This window comes from Monopterus albus, unplaced genomic scaffold, assembly GCF_001952655.1.
Source record: "Monopterus albus unplaced genomic scaffold, M_albus_1.0 scaffold62.1, whole genome shotgun sequence".
NCBI classification, from domain to species: domain Eukaryota; kingdom Metazoa; phylum Chordata; class Actinopteri; order Synbranchiformes; family Synbranchidae; genus Monopterus; species Monopterus albus.
Genome location: NW_018127942.1, coordinates 1,267,162 through 1,275,361, shown reverse-complemented (window position 1 = coordinate 1,275,361; position 8,200 = coordinate 1,267,162). Strand labels below are relative to the sequence as shown.

The 8,200-nt window shown below is 40.1% G+C and overlaps 3 protein-coding genes across 4 annotated transcripts in view; 1 reads left to right on the top strand and 2 right to left on the bottom strand.

Annotated features, from left to right (window-relative positions):
• Window positions 1-1,540: 1,540 nt before the first annotated feature.
• On the bottom strand, window positions 1,541-3,613 carry LOC109962230 (N-acetyltransferase 9-like). The gene is given in 5 exon segments (XM_020603757.1): window positions 1,541-1,979; window positions 1,982-2,019; window positions 2,170-2,310; window positions 2,831-2,940; window positions 3,580-3,613. Coding segments are annotated over 5 exon segments (408 nt in total). The 5' UTR covers window positions 3,609-3,613; the 3' UTR covers window positions 1,541-1,889.
• A 47-nt stretch (window positions 3,614-3,660) lies between these two features.
• faua (FAU ubiquitin like and ribosomal protein S30 fusion a) lies at window positions 3,661-6,438 on the top strand. The gene is made up of 5 exons (XM_020603758.1): window positions 3,661-3,750; window positions 4,203-4,284; window positions 4,440-4,584; window positions 5,736-5,791; window positions 6,237-6,438. Exons 2-5 carry the CDS (start codon window positions 4,210-4,212, stop codon window positions 6,360-6,362), a joined length of 402 nt encoding a protein of 133 aa, XP_020459414.1. The 5' UTR covers window positions 3,661-3,750; window positions 4,203-4,209; the 3' UTR covers window positions 6,363-6,438.
• Window positions 6,439-6,495: 57 nt separating this feature from the next.
• The window catches only part of fkbp3 (FKBP prolyl isomerase 3), a 2,480-nt gene continuing 775 nt past the window's right edge, over window positions 6,496-8,200 (bottom strand). Inside the window, exons 3-8 of one of the 2 annotated variants that reach the window (XM_020603756.1) lie at window positions 8,100-8,200; window positions 7,864-7,999; window positions 7,646-7,713; window positions 7,449-7,546; window positions 7,128-7,247; window positions 6,496-7,076 (exon numbers count right to left, since the gene is read on the bottom strand). The exon at window positions 8,100-8,200 is cut by the window's right edge and continues 1 nt beyond it. In XM_020603756.1, the coding sequence (XP_020459412.1) occupies window positions 7,193-7,247; window positions 7,449-7,546; window positions 7,646-7,713; window positions 7,864-7,999; window positions 8,100-8,200 (458 nt within the window). In that variant the 3' untranslated portion in view covers window positions 6,496-7,076; window positions 7,128-7,192. The other variant, XM_020603755.1, reaches the window with a different exon arrangement.

Below are 8,200 nucleotides of genomic sequence, written 5' to 3'. Positions count from 1 at the left end.
GACTACAGGCCAGAGCTCATGTATTACAGTGTGAAGTGAGATTGAATTACCGTCTCCGTCCATGCTCACTAAGGCTTCAACTTGCTGTAGCATACTGAGAGAGCTACAAGCTGTGAAAATGCATACAGCTTGTCATCTTCACTACTGTCCCCACTGGAACATTCACTTTCAGTCATAGCCGGCACTGCCATGTGACAGACATGCTTTTTCTTCCCTCTCACAGAACTAGCAGAATCAGTACCACAACCAGAACTATGAGTTTTCACTGAAACACCACACGCTTTTTGCAACTTTTTTCACAGGGTCTGAATCTGCTGAAGCACCACCATAACCTGAAGCACAAGCTTTATCACTGTGAGCGGCCTCAGACTCCATTTTAACGGCATCCAAATATTGCTGTGCACCACGACAGTCACTTTCACTACCGGGATAAGCAGCTGTCTGTAATATTCCCCCGTGGACAACAACCAGTGGCGAAATATGTTGATTACTCACGCCAGGAGTAATTAATGGCATCTGGTGTGATGCACAGACTTTCTCTGAAAGTCTGTGAGCCTGAGAGAGCTGCTCTCTGTCTGTGTGTGTGTCACTGGAAAGAGTAGCAGGCGTTTGCGCTTCATTCACACTGGGGTCATCAAGGGAGAGTACCTCACATCTTCTCCATGCTGTTACACTGCATGTACCTGGACCACAGTTGTGAAAACGTTTTGTCATTTCAGTTCTCTTGTAGTGACACGACTGGAGAAGTGTTCACAACTGTAGTCCAGGCATATGCAGAAAATGTGAGGTACTCTACCTAGTTATTCACTGTACTCCATCTTGGCCCAAAACTTCAGCTCCATGTAAAAAAGGAGGGTTACTGTGTGGGAGATAGTGTTTGTTGTTGTTGTTTTTTTTTTTTTACAGGCCAATAAAGTTACTAAAACTTAACACCTGCTTCACTGACCACATCTGGTAAATGGTCCCTCTGAAATGACATTCATGAACAATTTTCTTAATGGCTCAAAGCAATGTTCTCATGTGGGTTGACAGGATAAGTTTTCCCAGATCATGTTGGCTTCAAGGCAGGCTGTGGGGGAATGTGCACACACACAAGACAAAGTTAACCACACTTGTTTTCAGTGTCTTTGTGTAACATAATTTGTTTACAGATTTTATTCACACATTCAAAAATGTTTGTATTTACAAATCTTTCCTACACATGTTCAGAAAAATTGTGACCATGTACATACATTACTATTTACCATTAAATTGCCATTCATTTGACTAGCAGGCAGTAATGGGTCACACTTAAGATTGGTGTAATGCTGTGTGCTGAGGAGAAACAGAAAAAAGAAATGTTACAAGATATGTTTTAGGCTTTTAGGCAAAACTGGATTATTTCTACCATTTATATAAATAAATAAATAAACAAATACTGTAAATACAATTTACAATTTTCAGCTGCTTTGGCAAGTCTAGCAATGCAGCTTATCACATAAATAAATAAATAAATAAATAAATACTGTAAATACAATTTACAATTTTCAGCTGCTTTGGCAAGTCTAGCAATGCAGCTTATCACACATTGTCAAATGTAGTTTATATCTAACGATGTATCCATACCCTTACTTTTAGTCAACATAGGATAGTACTGAATGTTAGTTTACTTTTCCTGACAAACATACAAAAAATACTATTTAAAAGTTGTTTATTCTGCAAGTCGTCTTACAACAAACCATACACCTGCCTCAATCTCATCCATCCTCTCTGCAGTCTCATGCCGATTTTGCATTTATTATTTTTCCTCCTCCACCACAGGTTGATTCTCCAACTAAAGATGAACACAGCACAAGACTGAATTGCAGAAAAATGGGCAGTAATTCAAGAAGTGTGGAAATTTTCAACTTCTACACAGTGACTTTAAGCTTCTGTCTTCCTGCTCGAAACCTTCTGAAAGATGGGATCAAATGCTCACCGTAGCACATCATCCATCGTGTGTCACCTCCTTCCCGATGCCCTTGCCTCTGTAACTGGGCTCTGTAGAAAACAAGGGGAATATAGCGTCCAGATATAAAGAGATATACACAGGAAATGATTGAGATGGACAAACCACAGCACAGGCTGACTGTAGATATTTGCTCAGCCTTTGATTTTGAATCTCTTTAAGATGAGCACACTGGGCATCACCTGCTATTGTGATCTCCAGCTCAGCTGAGGAAAGGTCTGTTGGGTCCATCAGGAACATGTTGACATCTCCCACCGTGCACTGCTCCTCTTCTATACTGGGATCTGCCCATCGCTGCTTATCCAAGATGATGAATGTGCACTCTGGCAAAAAAATAAAAGTCAAATTAAATAGATTTTCTTTAAGTAAAAGTTGAATGATTTTTACTAGTGCATGACCTCAAAGAATGACGTCTTATTCTCATATCATATCCAATGATTACCAGTTATTTATAAACACTTTAACCTAACAAATCTGATGGATGATGGTATGAATGTCTGGAAGGAAGGATTTGGAAGCCATAAGGACAGAACTTGAAAGCAGTGTTGACCTCTGAAATTCTGAATGTTAAAAACTTGTTACTCCAACATAGAATAAGTTAACAAAAGTAAAAGAAGTTCTCTCAGATTTATCTTTCCAGCCACTGCTGTATGATCGGTTCAACCAAAAAGTTTTTTTCTATCCCTGTTTTATTTAAGTAGTTTTCAGAGAAATAAAGGTGTCCAGTTATTCACTTGAAAAATCTAAGGCTAAGTCTGGCAAGACTTCAGATTTATACCAACTGCTTTAGAGGACGAATAAGAGCATGTTCTGTGTGTACATTCACTGCAGAATAAGTCTTACTGTCACCATCTTCCTGCCAGCTCCCCCGCATGTCGTACTCCTGTTCCAGGTTCAGTGTCTCTGAGGCAGTCAGATGCTGCAGCTCAGGATGCTTCATCCATTCATGATACCTGCAGAGTGTAAACAGGTGGATAAGAGACAGCGACTCCAGGTTTCTACAGCTTTAACTTAATCATGTATCCAGATGCCAAAGGACCAGAGCTGGTTCTGCTGTGCCAGTTAAAGAGACTTCAAACTGTCAAAGGATCAAAAGCTTGTATTGACAGCTGGGTCAGATGTGTCATCTGTCCTAAGTTATTTCCAATGTCATGAGCTATTTAGACCTATTACTTTCTTTCTTACACACAATCTTTGTATTGTTTCAAGTACAGCAGTGATCTTTTCCACTTTCCACTATTAAGTGCAATTGCAAATGACAGGAACCTCATAATGTGAAATAAAAAATAAGATTTTGCATGTGTGTGACAACTGGATTGGCTGTGAACTGTAAAGAACTGACTATTTTTAATACCGAGACGTGTGAGGGAATTAATAAATAGGAGGAATTTAGACTACTACTGGAAATTACTAGAATTTAGACTTGCTTAAACATATGGTAGGCTATGTAAGCAATTTGTCAATAAACCACCGTTGAGCATCTATTTTGATAGATGTTATGATTGCATCAAAATTTTTATTCGCTTTTTTTTTTTAGCTTTGTGCTCTTATTATACCAAAAGCCCATTCAATAACAGTGGGCTTTTACATACCAACGTAAGTGACAAGTATCGATCCTCATCCACACCAGCGATGTACCCAGACCCCTTTACGATAGGCGTGGCCAGAGAGGCCAAATATATTGCGTACATCCGCACATGCGCAGTACCGCCCTTTAGAAAGTCCTTTTTATGTCTAGCGTTGAACGACTAGCATCAAACGAGGTAAGGCCTGTACAATTTAACTTATAAATTCGTATTTTGTAAATTCCTGACATGCTTTAATAGGCGGATGTGGAATTCGTATCATTATTTATCACATTACTGTTCATCTTGAATAGTTGCAGAAGATTTCATGTATTTTATGCGACTTTATACAGCGCGTGTTCCATGTGGCTAGCGAAGGTAGCTTAGCATTGGCTAGATACCAAGACAGTCATGTCTGGGCAAGTACTTGACACATTGCTTTGGATTGTTCTTTTTACTTTTAATCTTGCCAGTGGTTTTGGTAGGATGTATTTTGTGGGTGTAATTTCAAGGCTTACACACAGAAAAAACATGGCGGGTAAGGTAGCCAGTGTTTGCCGTAATAAACAGCTAAATCCACAGCCACATACTAATTTCCGCATAAATCAAATTGATAATCATTAACGTTTGCCCCCCTCCCTCCTCCTCAGCATCAAGATGCAGCTTTTCTTGCGTGCCCAAAACACACACACCCTTGAGGTGACCGGCCAGGAAACGGTTGGACAGATTAAGGTAAAGTTAGGGTGAATGCCTACGTCAGACTTGCAGTCTGCCAGTGGGCATTTTTTAAAGCACCCTTGCTGCCTCATTTTTTTTAAGCAGATTTAAACCCAAAATGTTATGTGGGGATGGTTATGAATATACGCCTATTTCACGGCGTCTTCTAGGCCCACGTCCAGGCTCTGGAGGGTCTTTTGGTTGAGGATCAGGTGCTGTTGTTTGCTGGGTGCCCACTGGAGAATGATGCATCCCTGGCTTCCTGCGGTGTTTCAGAGCACTGCACCTTGGAGGTAGCTGGCAGGCTGCTGGGAGGTCAGTACCTAGATGCAACACACAACTCTACACGTTTAGTAGAATTACCATTTGCAAGAAAGCGTGTTAACTGTGAGCATACTGAATATGCTCAGTGGTATCTGAGCATTTGTAACATAACTTGTCAACCCAAGAGGCAGTTTACAAGATGGCCTGTAAACAATGTCAGGACAAGTCATAAGCTTCTGTTTCTTCACAAACTCTTCATTTTAACTTTATTGCAACATTAAATGTGAAATTCACAATGCATCAGTAATTATAATGCAGTAATATGATGTACTGAGTAGCACAATTTGCCTTGTCTGAGTACTTTACTTTTAGAATGTTAAGCATGTTTAGATGCTAGTACCTTTTACTTAACATTTTGAATGCAGGACTTTTATTTGTAACATTTTTACACTGTTCTGCTACTTAAAGGATCTGAGTATTACTTCTACCACTGGTCCTAAATGTACTTTAAAGGGACACAGAGGTAACTGATTACTGAAAGAAGCCTAGTGGTCTGTGGGGAACCGTGTTTCTTTCCCAGCGCCTCCTCCACTTTAGCTTTCTTGTCTTGATACAAGTTGTGTATCTTGGTTACAGTGGTGGTTCTCAAAGGCAATTCATATGTGCAGTCTCTGGATGCGATGTTAATTATTTCAAGCAGACGCTTGTCTTCCACAGTGTTAATTAGCCTGTAAGCTGTAGCCACCCATGTAGCTATCGCTGTTTGAAAGTTTGCTGCTTGTAGAACTGTCCAGGAATCTCATTCGCAAACTACCCTACTCGGCTGTGTGCTTGGCCAGTAAGTGGTATTTGATACCTGATGGTAACTCGGTTCGCATCAGCAGTAAATGCAAATCACTTGTAACCATCTGCCAGGGCTGTGAAGCTGAACTTACTTTCAGAAGACCCTTTCTTAAATCATTTCTGCTGCTGCATCACTTCCAGATTTCCCAGACTATGGAGTGGGCCAAGGGTCAAAATTTGAGAATGTATTAAATTGGTACCATTAGAAGGAATTTTCTTTAACTATAGCAGCCCTAAAGAACAGCAAAACATTTCATAAGATTATTTCCCATCCATAGATGTATTAATGTATGTAGAAGCTTTTTCTCAAATGTCCCAGTAGCATTTCTCAGCTTTACTTTTTTTTCCCCTTCCACCAGGTAAGGTTCACGGATCTCTGGCCCGTGCTGGCAAAGTGAGGGGACAGACACCCAAGGTAAGAAGCTATTACACCTGTTCTTGCATAATATTAACCCATTGCTGTGTATTAAGGGTTAGGATGGAGTGCTCTTCTAATACCATAGACTTGTATATGAAGTTGGATTTTACATTTTGTTTTGGATGAGGTAGTTATTAAAGGTTAGGGTTATTTTCTATAAATTTTTAACACTACCCATACAGAGACTAAAACCAACAAGGATTTGCCTGTGTTCATGTCTGTGCCACCGATCTCTATTGCTGTTTAAAAAAAAAAAAAGGGTGAAACACAGGACTGTGATGTTTCACTGTTTTTCAACAACAATGGAGGTCTATGGCACAGACAAATATGCTAAACAAGGACAGAGTTTAACAAGCAATTCATGGCTGGCTTTTTATTCTGCATGGGGAACGCCGAATACTGTTTAAAAAAAAAAAAGTCTTCATCTTCTAATGCTGTCTAGGTTGACAAGCAGGAGAAAAAGAAAAAGAAGACTGGTCGTGCCAAGCGTCGCATCCAGTACAACAGGCGCTTTGTGAACGTTGTGGCCACCTTCGGAAAGAAGAAGGGACCCAATGCCAACTCCTAAGTGATTGATTCCCAAAGGGAGAAGCAAGTTAAATGTTATCCTATACAGAATAAAAATTTGGCTTTGACAAAATGAATTTTGTTTGTGTATAATTTTTTTTTAAATGAGTTAGCAGGAGATGAATAAAGTGATGTCATTCCTTTACATGAACTGATTTATTAAGCATTTACACTGTACATGCAAAGATCAGGCAGTATTTAAGGGTGTCCCATATAAACTGAGCCATCCCACTTTGGGGGGGAGAGAGAAACAAAACACTAAACTACTTAATATGACCCATTCCCCATAAGAGAAGCTGGGCACAGTGTCCTGTAAATTACATTAACTTGTAAACTTTAGAACAAGGCCTTCAACTACACTCAGCTGCTTTAGTAGGTACACCTGTACAAGTGTATGCACTTCAGTATAACTTGTTCACCCTAACAGCTGCTTATGAAGCTCAGAATGTTTGTTTTTGGTGAAATGGTCAAATGTATACCTACATTTATTACTGAGATCATAGTTAAAGGTAGTGGTGTACTGGACTATAGTTTATATTCAGAGGTGTTCCCAATAGTCTGACCCTCTCATTATGTAGCTGGGGCAGACACAAATACAGCCACCACTATGTAGTTGAGTACACCATCATTAGCGATGGACTCAATATTAAACGATGTATACGTTTAACAATTTCACCAAGAACAAACACTGTGAGCTTCAAAAACAAATGTTAAAGTGGAAATGTTGCATTGACGTGCATGCAATTGTACAGGCGTACCTAATAAAGTGGTCCGTGAGCGTATTTGTCGTCTCCATCCTTGAAATGCAGCACACTGGCCAGCTTGTGTCGGTTAGTCCACAGCCACCAGCTCAACCTCAAAGATCAGCTTTGCATTTGGTGGGATTCTGGTATTACAGCATTGTACCAGTGATGTTATAAAATAAAATTCAAAAACATTTTGTGCAACTTTCTGAAAAAAAAAAAAAAAAACACAATCAAAACTGAAATGCAAAAATGAGCCTGACAGTGACCATCATTAACAGTATATATATATTTATAGGACATGCATGAACTGGGGCACACAAATCAGCTAAAGAAAAGGATACTTTGAGTCGGGTAGACCCTTTTTCCCATATGCCCACTCTGGTTCGATCTCCACTCGAGCCGTTTCACCCTTGCTCATTGTTAGAAGGGCCTCATCCCACTGTGAAAGTAAAGGATTACTGATGATGTGGTGGAGCCAAATGTGATATTAAGATACAGTCATCTGGAAACACAGAGCAAAAAAACAGGAATAACTCACTCCTCTGATCACTTTGCCCATGCCAACTTTGAAGCTCAGCGGTTTAGTCTGCTTTTTCTTTCTGGCCACTGTAGAGAGGAGAACAGTGATGCATAAAACCTGAGTGCAGTCTTCATTGAATACTGATTTAATGTGTATCCAAGTCTACAGGTGGTTACTTCTTGATACTCGGACAATATTTGGGTGGAGTAAGACTTTAAAGTGCAGGTCTGTCAAACCTGCGGGTATGTTGGTGTCAAACACAGTTCCATCCTCCAAAGTACCAGTGTACCAGCAGCTCACAGTCTCGCCTTTTTTTGGAAAGTTTGTCTTGTCACCTTTCTTCAGCACCGTCTTACTGTATTTGGGTGGACCCTGAGAAAACCAAAGCACGTGTGGCTTATAATCGTTTATATACTACATGTAAAGCAAAAAACAAAAGCTTGTAAATTCAGTTTTCTGTGACCAGCAGTACCTCATCCACAACCTCTGTTTTGGCCTCTTTGGGCTTTTCTTCAGTTTTCACAGCTTTAACCGGCTCAGTCAATTCTTCCACTGGTTCGGTGCCACTGAACC